The sequence below is a fragment of the Orbicella franksi genome, chromosome 15 (genome assembly GCF_964199315.1).
Source record: "Orbicella franksi chromosome 15, jaOrbFran1.1, whole genome shotgun sequence".
NCBI classification, from domain to species: domain Eukaryota; kingdom Metazoa; phylum Cnidaria; class Anthozoa; order Scleractinia; family Merulinidae; genus Orbicella; species Orbicella franksi.
This window is the reverse complement of record NC_138159.1, coordinates 9,402,060-9,421,872: the sequence shown is the minus strand read 5'-3', so window position 1 is coordinate 9,421,872 and position 19,813 is coordinate 9,402,060. Positions and strand designations below refer to the sequence as shown.

The window sequence follows — 19,813 nt, the reverse complement described above, 5'->3', positions numbered from 1 at the left end:
TTCCTGTAAAATTACTTTCTGATAGGTTCGAGTACTTCTCACATAATTCAGTCGTTGGCAAACTCAATTGAACGCAAAAGGCATTTCGACACCTTTTAATTAACACTATTTAATCATATCTTATTTACAATCCTTAAATGTGTTCTTCTTTAGTTCTGATTAACAATCTTTTCTCCGCTTGCTCTTGATATCTTTCTTTAGATTTATTACATGTCAACTTATTTAATTAAATTGCCTTCTTCTAAATCGTGAAAGCTTCGCTTTACGTGCATTTTTTAAACATGCCTCTGCTGAATAAGTATTTAAAACATAATCATTGGATTTGATTTACGGTGATAATAAATGACCCTAATCTTAGTACAACTATATTGATCACTTGAATCATCATTAATTAAAGCTGAAATTAAGGAACAGAAAACATGCACGGTGTTTCTATCGAGTTCTAGTATAAATCTAGATCTACTATCTACTATCGTTCGGAATGCCGTTGTCTGATTGGCTACACTACTCACTATCTATTCTGTGATAGATAGTGAGTAGCGTAGCAGTGTGCCGTTGTTGACAAAATGAAGGCCGCTTTTCGGCGTTTTCGAAGTGTCTGTGAAGACGATTTAGATAAAGTTTTGAGCGACTAGTAGATTTATACTCAAACAGTTAGATTATTCGCTCTCGATTTCTATGCGCATACCTGTCAACTCTCCCGGTTTTGCCGGGAGTCTCGAAGTTTTTCATCAAATCTCCCGGTCTCCCGGTTAGAGCACCAAATCTCCCGGGAAATACGTAACGTGGCTTTTTTCAATTTTTTTTTTTTCATCAATTTCGTTATTTTCGAGAATCCAAAAAGGAAAATAAAACAAGAAGTGGTTTTAGTGCTCTTATTTGAGCTGTTCTCAATCGGAAAACATCGGAAAACGGGAAACAGAGCGATCAAATCGATATATATTAAACGAGAATCGTAATTGGTCAGAAATCAACCAATCCAATCGCGCAATACATGGAAGAAAGTTGACGCGGTTTTCGCACGCTGTTTACACTCGAAGCGAAGATTGCCAGCACGGATTTCGGTTCGCTGCAAAAAGAATTCTTAGGTGCCCTTCCCTCGGGCTTTGAGGGAGTGAAGAGACTTGCTTCGCAGGAAGTGAAGGAGATTCCTCTAGTTGACGTCCAGCCATCAGTAAACACTCGAGGTAAGCTATTTTTGCGGGTTTTTTGAAAATTCAAGCGCTTTGAAATGTGAGCGGGTCAGAGCTGCAAGTCACGATGCCAAATAATTTTAAATTAATAAAACTTTACTTCTGAAAAATTCATGAATTGGAAACTTTAGGCACTAGGCAAAGGATTTGAGGGCCTAATGTTTCCAATTCATGAATCCTGCAGAAGCACAGTTTATGAATATTATTTAAAATCAGATTCCCATATAAACTTTGTTATTTTTAGACCTGTTTTCCTTCTTATTTTTTCCGATGGAAAGTTAAAGAGAATCCAAAGGATTTCAGGAACACAAACCGACTGCTTGCTGTCTAAGTACGAACGTGTGCAGTTCATTGTGTCAATGATTTGCTAAATTTGTTCGATCTAGGATTTATAGTGGCGGTAATGCACGGTGAAATTTAATACAAAGAAAACAGGCGCACGGGTTTGCAAAATCTGCCCGTTTGCCGTATAAGGCCAAGTAAAAAAAAAAAAAAAGAAATGTTTCTCGTCCGGATTTTTATAGAACAGCGAGCTAGCGGGTGCTTTTTTTTTTGTTATTTGGTATTTCCACCATCGTCAAATTCTCCACAAGCCAACTTGCAAAATAAATCCTGCAAGGTAATTTAGCTATCCAGTACGGCCCTAGCGTACCAAGGCTTTAAAATTTTGGCCTGAGTTTGAGTTAAAACGCAGACAAAAGCCATGTCTTACAAAATTTTAAGCTGTACTTACCTCTGTTGGTTTTTGTTCGTTCCAGCTTTTCCAATAAAAAAAGAGAGACCTATTGAATTCAACGATCAACTCGTATCGCCAAAGATCAGGAAACGTTTTAAAACGGTGTGTGTTTGTTTAAGCTTGGCCACCAAAACATCCCGATCAACCAAGATATCTTTAGTCCGGGCAAATCGACTCTTATATCGGGCGAATCGACTTTTAGTCCGGGTGAATCGACTCTTAGTCCTGGCGAAACAACTCCGGGCTTTCGGAGTTTCGGGCGAAACGACCACAATTCTTTACATGTTGTTTATGTCAAAGGAGGCTGTGAAGAAACGATGTTTGTCTTAAAAATAAAAACTTTCTCTTTCAAAAGGTTTTAAGGATGTCAGGGCAGAAAAGCTCCTCCCAAGTCATGGCCCAAAATGTGTAGAACCGAAGCAAACTTATGGCGATGGAAATTGTCTATATAGGGCCATGTCAAGGATCATATGTGGTAATGAGGACAGACACGTAGAACTGCGCACGAGAACATTTATAGAACTTTGCATGAACAAGGAAAAGTATTTCAACGACGGCTATTTTGAGAGTTGACTGGTTTAGATGACTATGTGCAAAACTTACTGGGGAGTAGCTTTGACTTATCGTCCAAAACCAAGGAAAAACCGAATGCTGAACGTCAACGAGAAGGCTTTGAGGCTGGAATTGTCGAAACCATCAAGCCTGGCTCGTATTCAAGCATGTGGCATATTTTTGCACTCAGCAACATCCTGGCTATTCAAACCGTTTACCCGGAAGTTAAAGGCTCTCTCATCAATCGGAATTATGTGAATGTCCTTATCACGCCTTCGCAGATACAGCATCCGAACGTAGCATATATAATGTGGACACACACAAGTAATGTCGACCTTGATGGTTGGACCCCAAACCATTTTGTTCCATTGATACCAGTACCACCAGCAGTGGGCGCAGCTCAAGCGAAACCATCAGCTCCTCCCCTTACCTCAGAACCCAAAGCATCAAAGAAAAGAGCTCAAAGTCCACCCTCTGTACCACCTGCTACTCCCAAGAAATCGAATTAAACGGGATCGTTTTTGTTTAAAACACACTTCTCCAACACATGAACCCAGCAGTGGCCATGCATTGTTGCAGTACATGGAATGCCAACCAAGTTTCGTTGTACAGCATGCAACCGGACCTTATCCTGTGCAAAACAAGGGATCAAGGATGTAAAGGACCACTTGGACACCAAGGCACATCAAAATCACGCAAAACAGCTACAAAAACAACCCACTCTGTTCCAGACCTGTGCTTCTACCCAAAATGACATTGACAAGGTATCGCTACACTTATATATGTAATATGTATATGTAGTATCTCATTCACGATTTATGCACGTTTGTTGTCCCGTTTTACTTTGCCTTTTCATTTTGGTTTAAGGCTAGACAGATCCGCGATGGGACAATAAAACACAGTACCTAGTGTGTGTTAATTATGCTATTTATTAATTAATACTTTTTTATATTCATTTTAGATAGTTTAAGTTAGGTGTCCCCTATTAGCACTAGATGTAATCGGACACAATAATAAAGTCATTATTATTATTATTATTAAACGACTAAATACACGTTTTTTTCTTTCAAAGGTAACTTCGGCAGAAGTAAAGGTGGCCATGGCAATGGTCAATAATAACATCCCTTTTGCAGCAGCGGATACATTTAACTCCCTGTTCAAAGATATTTTTCCCGACTCTAAAATCGCCAAAGAGTACGCATCAGGAAGGACAAAGACGACATGCATTGTGAACGGGGCGCTGTGGTTATTACTGTAAGTCACATTATTAGCTCTAAGGGTTTATTGTATATTTTTTATTATTTTTTTTTCTACACAGAAATTCACTGGTGGAGGTTATGAAAATGCCCCGTATTTTGCTGGCGACTGATGGTTCTAACGATAATGGTCTCAAAAAGATGAATCCCCTGACGGTGCAAATACACGATGTGAACCTAAAGCGGGTGAAAACCAGCTTGTTGGACATGTGCTTATCTAGTGGCAGCACGGCTGAGATGCTTTTCCAAGGAATCGATGAGTGTTTGGCCGGCCACAAAATCTCGTGGGAAAACTGCGTTGCATTTTCCATGGACAACACTAATGTTAACGTGGGGAAAAACAACTCCATCTTGACGCGCGTCAAGCAGCAGAACCCATCAGTATACTTCAATGGATGCCAGTGCCATGTTGTGCACAATACCTCCTCGGCTGCAGCCAAAACATTCAATGCTGAGACCGGATTTGACGTGGAAGACCTCCTAGTCGACATTTACTTCTGGTTTGTCCATTCTACGAAGCGAAAATGCAAGCTGGCAGAATATGCTGATTTCTGCGATCAAGGATACCGCAAGATCATCAAACACGTCAGCACGAGATGGCTTAGCTTGGAGAAGGTGATCATGCGAACCCTGCTGCAGTATCAGTCGTTGTAAACTTATTTTCTCTCGGAAGATGTTTCCGCTGCTCGATTCCAGAGGCTCCAGACTGCCTTCAACAACCCCATGACTGAGGTTTATCTGCTATTTCTGCACTCGGCGTTGCAGATCTTTGTTAATCTCAACCTCTTTCTACAAAAAGAGGAACCTCTAATCGGTGCCATCAATTCATCCCTGACGAGGTTTCTAAAGCTTCTTGCCCGCAAGTTCATCTCTCCTGCGACCGTTAAGGCGTCCTCATCCTTTAAGCAGCTCCTTGATGTTGAGCAATATTTGCCAGATATGTTGCGTCTTCTTTCCTTTTCTTAATATTGTTTGACTCACTTAGAGGCCTGTGTGCAGATTAATTTTTTTTTTTATTCAGATTCCTTGATCGACATTGGCTTTGTGTCAAGGACTGCACTGAACAACTTTGTCAGTTCCGGTGACATTGGCGCTGAGGATGAGAAGCGGTTCTATGAGGGGACAAGGTCTTTCTTCATAGAAGCTTTCGAGTATGCTGTCAGCCATATGCCAGTAAATGATGAGCTTCTCGTCAATGCTGAGATGGTGTACTTTGAGGAAAGGGAAAAGCTTGAGCCCTCCATGGTGCAGTACTTTGTACAGAGGTACAGTACTAAGGTAAAAGTACTTAAATCGACAAGTGATTGTTTGGAAAAGTCTATAAAACCCTTAATTCCAAGAGCTCGAAAAATTGTTTGAGTTAAAAATTCCCTAGGGCCAATTGTTTGCAATGGGAATTTCCTCGTCTTTATTTTCACCTTGTAGATAAAGCTGTGCGCACTTTGCTCTGTACAGGTGGCACTGCGGCTACGGCTGTCTCAGTAAAACAGTTATCAAGCGCTTCTCAATGACTGGTTTCCATTGTAGGTACCCAAACCTTCTGTCGTTTACATCAGCGAAAGATCTGGAAGAACTGACTCAGGAGGTCCACGACTTTGCCACAATGGACGGAGAGGAACTTCCAAAGTCAGTCAGGGAGTTGGCCAATGCCAATGAAGGTGGGAGCCGGCTAACACCCGACATCGTTTGGGGCCATCTGCAAGAGATGACCACCCTGGACGGCCATAAGCGTTTCCCTCGGCTCTCCAAGATTGCTCTGCTTGTCCTTACCATACCGCACTCGAATGCTGGTGAAGAAAGGGTCTTCTCTATGATAAAGAAAAATTTGACGTCTTTAAGATCCTGCTTAGATCAAGAGGAAACCCTGGGCAGCATCATGACGATTAAGATGGAGTCCCTTAACAGCCCTGGAAAAATCGAGCTTCCGCCCAATGTACTAAAAGCAGCAAAGAGCGCTACGAGGCTGTACAACAAGACCCATTCGTGATTATCAACTTTAACTGCTTAGTTAAATACACTTTTTTCGTTGGGGGATGATGTTTTCCCTTTTCGAATCGTGTGTCATTTATCACATGTACACAATATTTCTTTGTTTCCATATATCTGTCGGTGAGTGGCGAAAACAAAAAAATAAAAGGAAGAATTTACACAAGCATCCCACGTGATTTGGAATGGGAAACCACTACGCCCAAGTGAAAAAGGTCTATTATGATCGCGCTGTTGTTAGCGAAGAATATTCATTGTCGTAAGAAGGTGTGTCTGATAAACGCATTCCAGAAAGTACCGTTGAACACTGATCGATTTTGTATACAGTACAGCTATTTCAATACACGTTTATTACGCCCAAGAGGAAAAGTATATTATGATCGTGTTATAATGATACGTAGGACCCCGTTAGTAAAAACCCTGCTTTACAGATATTGTGATGCAATATGTGGACTTTTCAACATAGATCATAACGATAGCACTAAGATGTTGAAAGAAGATGTAAAACTTTAGAATCACTGAGCAACTTAACATTTAAGATTATGAAAAATAAATGCTGTTCTAACCGAGAGACGTTGGGAACATCCGGAAGGCATTCGGGCATCGTTGAAAATGACATTCTTACAATGCAAAGATTTCTAGACGTCTCCAGATTTTTGTACCCTGGGGGTTGGCAGGTATGTATGCGTGATAGAATTCTCGAGCTCATATTCTAATGGATTAATAGAAATACGCGTGGAAGCTTGGGACAACGTGAAATGAGTGCGGGAATAGCTTTTTCAAGTTCTCCCAAACTTCTACGAAAGTTGCTACAAAGACGGAGAACATGTTTTCTATTTCGCTCATAAAATTCCTAGACGAAAAAAGAGAAAACTTGTTTACTTTGATCATCAAAACGTAAATTCTCTTCGCTCGCGCCATCATTACGTCAACAGCTCTATCCCTCCATACGGCCGGAACGCCTGAAATCGGAACTGAACAATCAGGATTCAGCAAGAGGGAAAAACTTTTCTGTTCTGACGTCAATGTAAGTTATCAGGAATAGCGTTGAAATCAGGCAACGTTTCTCACTGGAGATGGCATTAAATATTCACGAAAAGGGATTTACAATTCCCAAAACCATATGGCAAAGCCATATGAAAAATGTGAAAAAAAAGTGAAAAATATGAGACGTTTTGTGTCTCCAAGCTTCCAATTTGGCGCCGGCATGGCACCTCGCTCGCAGTTTGAGTGTTGCCAGGTAGGGTAATATTATTGTTGTGATATTTTGAACAAAATATGCTGTTCCTCGTCAAATTAATTAAACTCGGAATTCTCAAGTGAACTATTAGAAGAGGCCAAAGCAACTTTAGCATTGCCTTTGTTTTTGTTAGCTTTGAAGAAAAAGGCTACTGTCGTGTCGTTTCGGTAGGACAGCTAACTTTTGACTGCCGCTCGTACTGCGGGCGCAGCCGCCGTATGCAAGGATGTTTCTATCGTGGTAACAAAAGAAAAACGATTTTAAGCCAATCAGCGCACGTATTTTCTATGGGCTATTTTCTAAATGAGTTTAACATTGAATATAGTTTATACATCGGTAGCTCTTTTAACTCACTTTTCTAATATGTATTACAAAGTTATCGGGCCGAACCTACAAAATTGCCCAAAATTGCCTCACATTCATGCTGGGCTACAATGTAACGCAAAATGCGAAAAGTTAACCGCGGTAAACGACTATTGTGATATCCAGACTAATTCAAAACCTAGAACTCAAACTTTGTTAAGTAAAACTAAACTTTAAACTGACTGTAAGGGTGTTTAAGGTAGTGTTTTTCCTCATAGACGAAACACTCCCGAGGCTAATGTGTCCAGACGTCCCAAGTTTCATGTAATTCTGGTACGTTTAAACTTTATACTGGCATGGTCTCACAACATTCATCAATCATTATTTACATGGGCAATCATAAAATATTACACCACAAGTAAATCTACATTGTACTTCCTTTAAACATTTCTCCATTTGTGATGTCGACAATCACAGAAAATGCCACCGGTGTTATTCAAACCCCAAGTTACAAAATAGTGTCACTTCAGGGGCGTAGCTAGGAGTTATGGGGGGAGGCGGGTCCTGGGGTGCCCGTGACCCCCCTTTTGTAAGCCTTTTTTAAGTAAACAATTTACAACAGGTGGCGAAAACGACATGACAATCTGGTGATTACCCTCATTTTGACACAGCGTGAGGCCCCCCCCCCTTTTAAAAAATCCTGGCTACGCCCGTGTGCACTTAATCATTATTTTACAATTTCTCAAAGCAAGCAGAACAGTGCTCTGATGTACACAATGTTAAAAGTAGCTCCCCTTCGTTCCCCGACCACTTGACCAAAACGAGAAGCTGTTTTCACTCTGTGAAATTCTAACGCAGTTGAATTCCGAAATCCCTACAAAAGTTTAATATCATGTTTTAAAAAATCTATCTACTATGAACCTACTCCTGCACGTTTTCAAAGTAAAATATAACTGTATATAAACGGTCTCAAAGTGAAAAGCCAAACTATACACATATTCACACGTTCCGACAAAAAATTGCTTGCCTAATACCCAAGCTTTGAGATGAAGTAGGCCTTGCAGGTTCCCTTAAACTTCAAAGCAGTTTTGTAAATCATGACATAATAATATCATGATGACATGACTATTGAGAAGGAAAACTAGTCTCTGCAAAAAGTTACCCTTAAAAACGATCCGATCTTTGCTCTTTTTTTTGTTTTCTTTTTAAAACACCTAAGCTTTGAAGTAAAGTAAGTCTAATAAAGTTTTCCTTCAAATTGAAAGCCGTCTTGTGTATCATGACACATAATATGGTGACATGACTGTGTAAAAGGAAAATAATTTGTACAAAACGTTACTTGTTAGGGTAACGACGTGACGGGTAACGCGTGACAGGAGTATCTGTTTTATTATTATTTGGATAGCTAGAGTAACACTCACGTTAGCCTAAATAGCGCTCTGGTTTGACTAAACAGCGTTTCGGTAAGCCTAAAAAGTGCTACTAATTACAAATAACAAAGACTCGACCTTAGCTCTCAGTATTACTCCGTTACCCATTATGTGTTTTACTAAGAACACAAAAATTCTACTCTATCTGATAGTTCATATGTCAAGGTAGATGAAAGTACTGCTGACTCTGTCTGCCATTTATTTGTGTATTTTCCATTCCCAGGAGAGAAAGGAAAACAGTCACGTGTCAACCTGGTACCTCCATGAGAAAATAACGTCGGCTCCATATCTTGTTCAGGATGGCATTTCTGGGAAGAAAAAAGGAATGTACATTAAAAGCCTGTTTCAACAAGACTTATTGAAAGGGTGTGGTTGTATCAGTGTAAACATTAGATTAATATATGCCAAGTTTTAGGTGGCCTACTGTTGTTCAGGGGCACTGAACAAACTTTAATTTGGGTCTTTAAAGTGATCGCTTTAATAGTTTGGTTATATAATTTTATGGAAATCGGTTTAACTGAGAAAAATAGTATAAGAGTTTAAGTTGACACTGATTTTGGGATAAAATCGCAGTCAGTCAGCCATGTTACTGATATCTACGTATTTTTTGTTAAATTTCTCGAATCAGTTTACATTGCCTTACATGTATATACCCTAACCAAGTTTTAGCAGAAACAGCGTGGCGGAAGTTATAAATTAAGTCCATCTAAATTCAGCCCTATTGCACCCTCGAACTTCTGCGAGAGGGTTGACCTCTCAATATTTCCTTATTGTTGAAATCAGTGTGCGAAGCTGATTGGTGATCTTGTGAATGATCAAATAGTCCCGTCGTTGAGCTCTTCCTTTCCCGCTCTGTATAGAGGTTGAACCCAGGCAGGAGAAGAGAAAGTGCAGGATTGTAACTAGTTTGTAACAATTTAGCTTTGAAATTATGGCACGCCCATGTTCTGAGCCTTCGAAACCACACGAACAAGAACCTTTTCAATGAAGTTCTTCACCTCCGCTTGCAAAATCTTAACCTTCCGATGACTGGAACTCGTGCCAAAACGCTTGAAAGGCTTAGGCTGGCCACAAGTTCAGCACCGGCCGCCATCCACCGCCGCCCCAGAGATCGCCCTTGAGTTGGTCGTGTGCACAAAAACAAACCTACGGCTTCAAATGTACGCGGACATACGAAGCCCATTGTCCTTACCGAGCAGGCCGACGCGGAGACCCACAGTTCCCACAAAGAAAGGCAGTCGGGTTTCGACTCAGCAGTCGAAGAAATACTCGAGGACTTGGTTTCACAAGTCCTCCAGGATGTGGTGTTTTCGCCAGCTCAGATGTCGGCCATTCAGGAGACCGTTTCCACCTCCGTTAACGAAGCTTTGTGGGTCTTTAACAAAAAGGAGGCTTAAGGTTGTTTTACGGACGATCTTCGCGCTCCCAATCCTAGCACCCTGATTACAGCGACCCCTCTGGGCTTGCATCGTCCTCTGGGAAAAAGCCTCGAAGACTCCGCGCCGGTACCATCGGCGGAGCATTGCCCCAACCAGAAAACCTCGCCGCCAAGCCCTTGTCTGCTTTGACTCGGCCAGTACAACAAACCCTCCGGACATTCGTTTGTATGGCTCATTTCTATCAAATCCTGGTTACGATGCTGGAAACGTAATGAAAATCTGCTTGGAACTTGAGAAATGATCGTAAAACGCTAAAATACTAGCGTTTTCTTTCATCTGTTTAAATCCCCTTCGATAAACTATAGTTTATTTCGCTGTGAAAAGGACGAAGTGTTCGTAAATCTACGAGCGCGGACTGGATTAGTAAAACTGCATATTTACTTTGAAAGCGTTGGCGTTGACGTGAAAGCCCAACAGTTCGCGATGTACTTCTCGCCCCAAGGGTGATTGTTCAGTTTATTATCAGCTTTTTAATTTATTGCCGACATCTCCAACTGATCTTTGGGTCCAAAAAGTTCGCAGCCTAGATCGGAATTTCCGCAAACAAAAGAAAAGGAATGTGCCCTTGATTTCAGCAGACGTTCGTGGCAGGGGGGGGGGGGGGGGAAGAGGAGGTTGACGAGATTGCGCGACCAGCCTAAAGAAGGTCTGCGTAGGAGCGTAGGAGCGTAGGAGTGTCGCTGCGGCTCAGGCAACCACGCCCAGTTAAACTGCCTTGGTCCCAAGCAGTGTGGAAGCAGCAACAGGCTCGCCAACAGCATGCATATTGCAGCAAGAAATAAGGTGGAGCAGCGCCATCTGAAGTGCAACCCTACAGTATCCACCCCACTTAATGTGGATAAATTAGTGCTTGTATTAGTTAATCACCCTAAAAAAAACACGGGTGTCGTGTAACTTCAGTGGCGGATCTAGGGGAGGGGCCCTGGCGCCCGCCCCCCCTTATTTTGGGTAAAAAAGAAGAAATGACAGAAGGAAAACAAGCCGGCACTCAAATTTCTAAGCATTTTCGTGCATATTTCACGCTCAATTGATCTAGTCACTCTGATCTGGGTATCATTGGAAAGATCTTTACCTCCTACCTTTCATCTGCATCAATGCTTTGTTGAAAACCAAATATTGCAAAGTCTGAGATTACAAGCGCAAGATATGGAATGAGTCCAAGCACTGTCCCTGATCGAAGTATCAGTTTAAGTAAGTCCTTCATTGCACAAAAATCACTGCTTCAGATCTAGAGTTAAGAAAGGGAAAATAAGCTCTTTTGCTTATCATATCACTCTAGCTAGGCCTGTAGCTAAACCATTTGCGGACCCTTGCATTTCAAGTCCCAAGTCCCATGAGGGGGTTCCCATATCCCGTTATTTTTTGGCCTAAATATCCCGTACATATCCCGTTAATTCCAGTTGCAAAAATTAATGATTTTCTTACTCAATATCGCGTTTTATCCCATTTTTCACTCGCAATCTCTTTGCATATTTATGGCTGATAAGCCGGGCCAACTCTTTAAAGTCGAATCATCCTCTTTAAAGTTAAAACTTGCCTGCCTCAATTTCGTTAAATTTAGAAAGTAAAGTCTTAAACACTTTCATCAGTCAGATATCTCCAAACCCGCCATCTTGTCCAAATTCAGCAATTTGTTGTCTCCAAATCCCTCCTTTTCAGCGGGCCACTCCTGGAGTTTCATCTCAGTTGAAACCCTTTTATGCAATACTAACCTTCAATGTTATACTAGTATTTACAATGGATCAGGTTTCTATAAATTGTCTTCCAGAAATGGTAGCGATCCGCCCCGGAGGCAATCACAGTGCGGAAATGCTTACCAAAACCGACCGCGTAATCTTTTGTATTTTGCAGAACTTCCTCGTACCCAGACTTCTTTGCAGAACGTCCTCATACTCAGACTTCTTTGCAGTACCTCCTCATAACCAGACTTCTTCGCAGTACCTCCTCGTAACCAGACTTCTTTGCAGTACTTCCTCGTAACCAGACTTCTTTGCCGAACTTCCTCGTATCCAGACTTCTCTCTCTCTCGTCACCAGAGACCAGCTATCAGTAGAAACCAAGGCTTATTCTGAGGTAAATATTTAAATTATATTATTGATTTAGAGTACGACACACGATGCCTAAGAATAATTTGCCATAAGCCACATGTCAAATTGTTTATAAAGATGACTTTGAAACGGAATTTTAGTTCCGTCGTCTAACTAATGGCATAATTTGTGCTTTCTAATTAATATTAGCTTTTCGTCTAGCGCGCTTGATTTTCACAGGCTAAACTAACCGTTTACATGTGGTATAACCATAGCATCACTGTTTTTTTTTTTTTTTTTGAGAATTACTTATTTGTCGACATGTTAAGTTTACTAGGAGAGTATATAATTGGTCTCAGACTTGTTCAGGAATTGGTCTCAGGTCTGTTCAGGAATTTCAATGAAAGATGTAATGCCAAATGGTTAGTTTCTCTTTAGTTAAACAATATTGATTTAAGCTTTACCCTTTTACGCTAAAGCATGAATCAATTGCTGTAAAGTAAACAATTTCACTGACGTTCTATGGTAGGCGAGTTCTAACCCTTTTTCTGTTACACAAGACATTTATTACCAGGAGATGGACTACAAATAACACGTATCGAAAGTTTGACTGCATTTACAATTTAATGATACAATTTACCTTAAGGACGGTGCCTACTTTTGTTCGTGTGCATACTTTCTGCACATCACGCAAGGCATGGTTCAAGCGCCATGCGCGCTGGGGTTGGCATTGACGCAGTCAACTACGCTACCAACTACACGACTAAAAGAAAGCAAAATTTTCCTACTGTGACCAAATCAAGTTTAATGATCCTATACTTAAACCAGGAGAGAATACCAAAATAGCAGCATATCGCTGACCACTAACTGTTAAAGTCATCCAGCTGAAAAACTAGTTGTTTTCTGTGGAAAATTATACTGAAATCCAACTGTAAACATGTACCTGCAGATGGCGTAGGGCGCGCACAAAACAAGTGCAAAATACGCAAATGTTTTACTTACCGGGGAGGTTACAGGAAAAAATGTAACGGGCACCGTAAAAGTTTTCAAAAAAGATCAAATTAACTTAAAAACATGCATGGTAATACCCCCACATTTTATGTTATGAAATGGAGGTGGCAAGCCTATTCAACACGTGATTAGTTTCTGGTTATGAGCAAAAGGTATTTAGACTATATTTCAGCTGAACCAGAGGAAGGCTGTCAGAGACGCTAAAAGGGCTGTTGCAACAATTTTGTTATTAAAAACATACGAAAAATGGTTTTTATGCTACCATTTACCATGCAGTTTTAAGATCTTTATAAATGTGTGTGCTTTTCTGTTAGTAAAGGCGAATTCGAAGGAAATCTGTGAAGAGACATCCTTTCCTTCCTTTTTCAGAAAATGCTGATGTCAGCATTTTTTGAGAATCAAGGCTAATTATCTCGAAAAAATGCGTGGCTACCCAACATTTCTTTGTGGATTCCAATAGCCCTTGCAAAGGTCAGCTGCTTTTCCCACATGGTCCTTTAATCTGGCACAAAAACCTTTGTATTTAGTGCGCACCATCCTTAAAGAGTGTTCTGTTTATTTTTATTATCCCAGGAGACTTGTGGCAATTACATGCATATCCAGCGACAAATAGCTGATATCAGTCATGCCCATTCAAACCTCACAGTGGACAGAATTTCTCCTGTGTCCTATATGTAACTATCAATTTGACGACTGCAATCGGCAACCAGTCACCTTGGGATGTGGACACACGCTTTCCATTTCCTGTTTGTCAAAGCTGTCTAAAACACAATGTCCATTTGCTCACGTTCATACTGATACAGACATCTCCAAGCTTCCATTTAACTATGCTTTGCTTCAGCTAGTTGGAGGGGAAATAACAGAAGACGAACTTCCCCCCCCCCACAGAAAGTGTACAACACAATGCTGCTCAATACAGAACATCCAAACGTTGTATTGAGAAGCTTGCATTGTTGTTAAAGCCCTTCACTGGTGCTGCAAATGAGACAGCTAGTGGAACAAGTAATCATTGCAATCAGGGTTCTTCAAACAATCTCCTCTCAAGACCAATTCAGCGAAAGCTTGTGTCTCTGGTTAACTGTCAGCTTGCTGTCCCTGATGGTCGAGTGAGGGCCATTTGTGCTGCCAAAAGCCTCGGGGAAAGGACTGTAACAGAGCTTGTGCTATTGCATCAAAACAAGTCAAAGTTGCCTTCCCACCTCTGGGCTGCTGTGCGGGATCGTGGTTGTCAGTTTCTGGGACCAGCAATGCAAGAAGAAGCTTTAAAACTAATTTTGTTGGCTCTTGAGGGTGGAGAGGCTTTGTCTAGGAAGGTTTTAGTTCTGTTTGTGGTCCAGAAGCTGAAATCGCGGTTTCCACAAGCTTCCAAAGCAAGCATTGGTCATGTAGTGCAGTAATGCTGTACAGGGCATCATGCTTTAAGGTATTCATAATCGTAATGAACCAGGATTGGCACTATGTTAAGTTAACTGCTCTCTGAAATTTGTAAAATCTCCTACCACTTCCCTGGAAAATTCCTCAAAATGGTCTATTTTCCGTCTACTCCTGGAAGCTCCTGGAGTTTAAAAAGGCATTTTTTTTAAACATTTAAAACACAAAAAGTCTGAGTTCTGGGTCCTGGAATTATTTTTAATTTGGAAAACCTGGAATTCAAACATCATTAAGTTAGAAGTCCAAACCCTGTTGTACTCCATCACTGAATTAAGTTGAACTCTGCTATTTTGAATGCTTAGGAGAAAATAGTAAAGATGTAGTTACATTGCATGTACTTACTGAAGCTCAGGAATGGATGGAAAATATGATTTGTCCAGAGGTTATGGTTAGAGACCGAGTGCAGAGAGCTCAAGGTCTGTGCTTAATGACCAAGAGCCAGATATTTTTGAGTAACATCAAATTACAGGAGTAAAGAGACTGACAGTCGATATTCTCCCAGTATGGCCCTGAACAAGCTTGGTTAATAACTAATTAAGAGATTTATTTCATGACTGAAAATTTTAGAAAATCTTTACTGAAGAGTAAATATTGCTGGATCATTCAGTTATTTACAGGACAGTGCTGGTCCTGTATTTAGAGAATATTGGACCAGCAATGCAGCAATGAACAATCTGTTTCGTTGATTTTAGCAGTTATTTATTCAAAGAGTGTACTCACATCTACCATTCCATGTACATGTGGGTCAGCTGTCAGTCCTTGGTTGCTAAAGTTAAAAAATGTTTACCATGACATTAATTTAAAATGTTAATGTTAATGCCTCTTACTGTAAAAGTTTTGTTAGTTAAACCTGCGTGAGCTTCATTTTGTAATATGAGAACGTATTATTATCGATGTTAATGCTAAGATTTTTCTCAGGTTGAGAGAAAAGACAATGAATCAGCTCTGTTTCAGCTAGACGAGCAGGTACAGTATGAGATTGTTTTTACTTCATTGTGAGATTAAGCCAATCTCAGGACTCGATAAAATCCCCAAAAGGGCAGGGGCTCAGTTATATATGGGGTTGAGACTCTGCACTGAGATTCAAGCCCTTGCGCTTTATCACCCTTTGATGAATCAGCCATTATATTAACTTCTTTTGAACAGCCTAATGGTAGTCTACCATATTGTACTTTGTAGTTCAAATTTGACATGAAATTTGAACCATTTTGAATAGATCCAACCTGAAATGGTACCCTTTTGTGCCAAGACTCACTGCATAGTCCATTGTGGTTAGTAATCATCCCGAGATCAGAGATAATCAAAGCACTCATTACCATTATTCACTGGTTTGGTTTAATGGTTCATGATTTACAAGCCTTTCTCCCTTAAGAGATACCAAGATCATATTTTGTGGGTTTGGCTTGAAATGTTTTTCACCCCTAAAAGGTACCAATTATAATGCAACAGATTGCCTCCTTTTTTTTTTTTTGGCTCAATACCCTAAAGGGTACCGTAAAAGTTCCTGCAGTGGACCTTTTGAGACTGAACACCCTTAGAGGTACCAAACCGCATTTTCAACCCCTAAAAGTGCGATAAGCATCCATATTCTTTTTATATGAGAGAGCCTTCTCCACCACCCCCCCCCCCCCCACCGGGCCTTTCTGGTGTTCTCCTGTCATCCCATGTGGGTTAAACTCCGAGAAAGTGCAATCTATTAATTAAATAGTACAGCAAAACCAACCAACAGCCCAGCAGGTAAATACACTGTTGGCTACACATTGACCATGATCTAATGATTGATGCACTGTACCAGAAGCTGGTCAATCTGTGAAAATGGCTTTTACTGTGCATTTGTGTGATGCTTATAAAATAAGGACTTTTTTGTCAGTGGGTTAAATTAAATGGTCAAACAATAGACAGCTCACTCATGATTTCTTAATTGACTTTGACAGTTGGTTCGGAACTTTGATTGCCCACTAAGAAACCTCCAGCTCATTGTCCAATTATTACTTTTCAAATGAATTAAGAAAAATAGTAGCAATTAATAATTTATGTAAAGCCTAATGTCCTCTTTTAAAAATTTATGTTTATTTTGTATCAGTGTCGTACATGTAATGGTTTGCGGAAGACGCATGATGCACAGATAGTAAAAATTGCTACAGAAGCAGGTCTGCACATTTCCCCAGACCAGTGGTCCTCACTGCTGTATATGGTGACCAAGATCACAGGTCTCACATGCAGTCAATTATTGACAAGGTTTGTGAACTATCAACAATTTTTTTGAGAGAATTGTAAATTGCAAACTGGATTTTTTTCTGTTGATTTAAGTATCAGCAAGTTTGAGTAACTATTACTATATAGATTCTAAAATTAAATTTCCTAGTGAACACAGTCAAAATGTACAAACTACTAGTAAATTCTGTTTCTTTGGGGTAATTAAGAACTTTTCCGAGAAGTAAGCAATTTTCTTGGAGTGGAGCTCAATAAAAACTGTGAGCTTCAAGGAGCAGATATGTCCAAGGACAAATATCTGAGTATATTTTTAAAGTCAAATGGAGGCTATCACTATTGGATGAGAACCTGTGAAAAACCTGTGAAAAACCTACGAATTATCCTGGGAAAAAACCTGTGAAATACTAATTTTCATATGTTTTTTCAAAGGCTTTTCACAGGTTTTTCACAGGGCGTGAAATTTTGAAAACCTGTGAACAGGGCACTTTTCACAGGGTCAAAACCTGTGACAAAACCTGTGAACAAACCTGTGAAATAAAACCTGTCAAATAAAACCTTTGAAAAAAACCTGTGAAAAAGCCTGTGAAAAAGAATCTTGTTCTGGAGCTTTTTCACAGGTTTTTTCACGGGGTTTAAAATCTCAAAACCTGTGAACAGGCACTTTTCACATGGTCACAACCTGTGAAAAAACCCGTGAAAAAAGACTGTGTAATAGAACTGTGAAAAAACCTGTGAAAGATAATTTTGGTTTTGAGCTTGTTCATTGCTACATGTACACTTGCACTGTAGTGTCTAAAATTTCAAAACTGTGATTATAATAATCTGTGGGACATTTTCCAAAGTGTTAAAGCCTGGGAAATAGAATTTTGTTTTGGAAGTTTTTCACAGGGACTGAGGAATACATTTCGCATGTTAAAAATGCAAATTAACCAACAGTTTATTCACATTTGCTGCAGAAGCATAATTTGATTATATGTTAATTTTATACCTATTTTGCAGTGCTATTCCAATAAGAGAGAGACTGTATGCTGCTGTTGAATTTGAGTACAATTAGAACATAAATTTCACATTTGGCTTTGATTTACCACAGTTTTGAAATAAAGGCAAACCTACAACTTTCACACAAATTTTCTGTAGATTTGCCCACCAAACCAAAAAAAGATTGGCCTGGATTGTCAAATTTTCCATGAACAATTTGACAACTCACATGCGATTTCCATGCTAACTTGCTGGTGATAACTCAACAGGTTGCTAAGTTAACCACATGCACGGTGCAGTGCAAAACAGATTTCAATCATGCAAAATTCAAAAAGTTTCACATTTTCACGGCCTTTTAAGTGTTAATTTTTGTTTCAGAATTATTTTAAAAAAGTTTTTTTCAAATACGTTTCACTTTTTTTTTCAGTGAAACGTCTTGATAGCTTATTCACAGCTTTTTCTTTTCACAGGTTTTTTGAGCATATTTTCAGTGAAATTTCTTCACAGGTTATTTCACAGGTTTATTCACAGGTTTTAAAAGTGAAATTTCTTCCTATTTTGTTCACATGTTTTTTTCACATGTTTTTTCACAGGTCTTAAAATTCACAGGTTTTTTCACAGGTTCTAGATTTTGTGATTTTTCTACAAAATTTAGCCCTTGCAAAATTCACAGGTTTTTTCACAGGGTGTTTCATTTAACACGACATATGCCTTTACAAATACAGATGAACTCTCTATCGGGGTTTTGATATGTCATAATGTTTGTATTAATTTTGACTTGCATTATATGTCTGCTATACTAGCTGCGTTGGCTTTATTTCAAAGCAAGATAAAACAATTTCACCCGCTTTTTTCTAGGAAAAGATGTAAATAGAAACACAACGAGGTGCTTGTTGTGGCAAATGAAAGGTCATCATTGTTCCGTTGGGCTGAATTCCGGTAAATAAAATGTGTGAAAGTAAATTGAAACAGGACAAGCTAAAGCAGTGAAGGCAGCTGAAGTATCTTCACTTCTCTTGCGAAAAACGAAAGTCAAATGGTAAAATAAAAGAAGACGAGCAAAAGCAATAAAGGCAGGTGAAACATTTCCAAGTTACGCAAATGTAATCCATCAGTATCAAAGTAAATATTTATCTCGATTCAAAGAAAATTAAAATAAAGAGAATCGGAGAGGCAATAAGGATGATATGCGTAATGATGAGGACTAAGTACTGACTACATTAACTTAAGATCACCTTGTCAATATATTTTATATCCTACGCAGAGGACCTCGGATTCAGTTCTTTTCAATTTCTGCTCCAGATAAGGTAAGAAATGTCTGTATCTTGCCACAATTTTACTACCGGTCACTTTTAAAAGCTACGCTTTTTCAGGTTTTAATTTTCTTCTTGTTAAGGACATTATGGCGTGTTGGGAAATACAAAATGAATGTGCTACAAGTTATTGGGAATTGCTTCTGGAGTTTGACCATATAATAACTCAATGATTGGTGTCACATTGAGAATTTCATGTCCTAAACCGAAGTTTAGTTGATTGAAAAACAACGGCAATAATTAGTAAAAGCTGACTTCTAGCTATATAGCAAGCTCTCGATTTTGCTCCATGGCTATGTCATGCCAGATGTGTCTTTATTTTTTTCATCAAGAATTTTTCAATTATGTCAGTTTCCTTTGGTTCCAAAACTCAAGCTAAAAAGTATAACATAAAAACTTGTAAGCGCGATCCAAATTACGTCAATTGAATTGTTCCAGTAAACCGTTGTTTCAGGTTGTAGTGCACAGGTGCAGTCTACCTGCTTAATCAACCGAAAAGAAAAATGAAACGACTGAAAACAAGCCATCTTTAAATTGACCTTAATACCTTAATATACCCAGACGTTTAATGGAAAAAGCGTCTCCTTTCAAATGTAAAGAATGTATATTTATACCTGACCGGTATTTTCACTGAATACTTTTCGCTTTGATTTTGGCGTAAACAAGGAGATCAATAAATGCAATAGAGGGAAATTTTTTGAACA

The 19,813-nt window shown here is 39.5% G+C and overlaps 2 protein-coding genes and 1 pseudogene across 2 annotated transcripts; all 3 read left to right on the top strand.

The window, feature by feature from the left end:
• The first annotated feature begins 2,135 nt into the window (after positions 1-2,135).
• Positions 2,136-3,358, top strand: LOC145469198 (uncharacterized). The gene is made up of 2 exons (XM_081452894.1): positions 2,136-2,984; positions 3,039-3,358. The coding sequence occupies exons 1-2, from the start codon at positions 2,649-2,651 to the stop codon at positions 3,267-3,269; spliced, it is 567 nt and encodes a 188-aa protein (XP_081309020.1). The 5' UTR covers positions 2,136-2,648; the 3' UTR covers positions 3,270-3,358.
• A 336-nt stretch (positions 3,359-3,694) lies between these two features.
• LOC145469197 (uncharacterized) lies at positions 3,695-5,946 on the top strand. The gene is made up of 3 exons (XM_081452893.1): positions 3,695-4,387; positions 4,790-5,002; positions 5,169-5,946. The coding sequence occupies exons 1-3, from the start codon at positions 3,819-3,821 to the stop codon at positions 5,722-5,724; spliced, it is 1,338 nt and encodes a 445-aa protein (XP_081309019.1). The 5' UTR covers positions 3,695-3,818; the 3' UTR covers positions 5,725-5,946.
• Positions 5,947-13,786: 7,840 nt separating this feature from the next.
• Positions 13,787-17,872, top strand: LOC145469196 (roquin-1-like; annotated as a pseudogene).
• Positions 17,873-19,813: the final 1,941 nt, after the last annotated feature.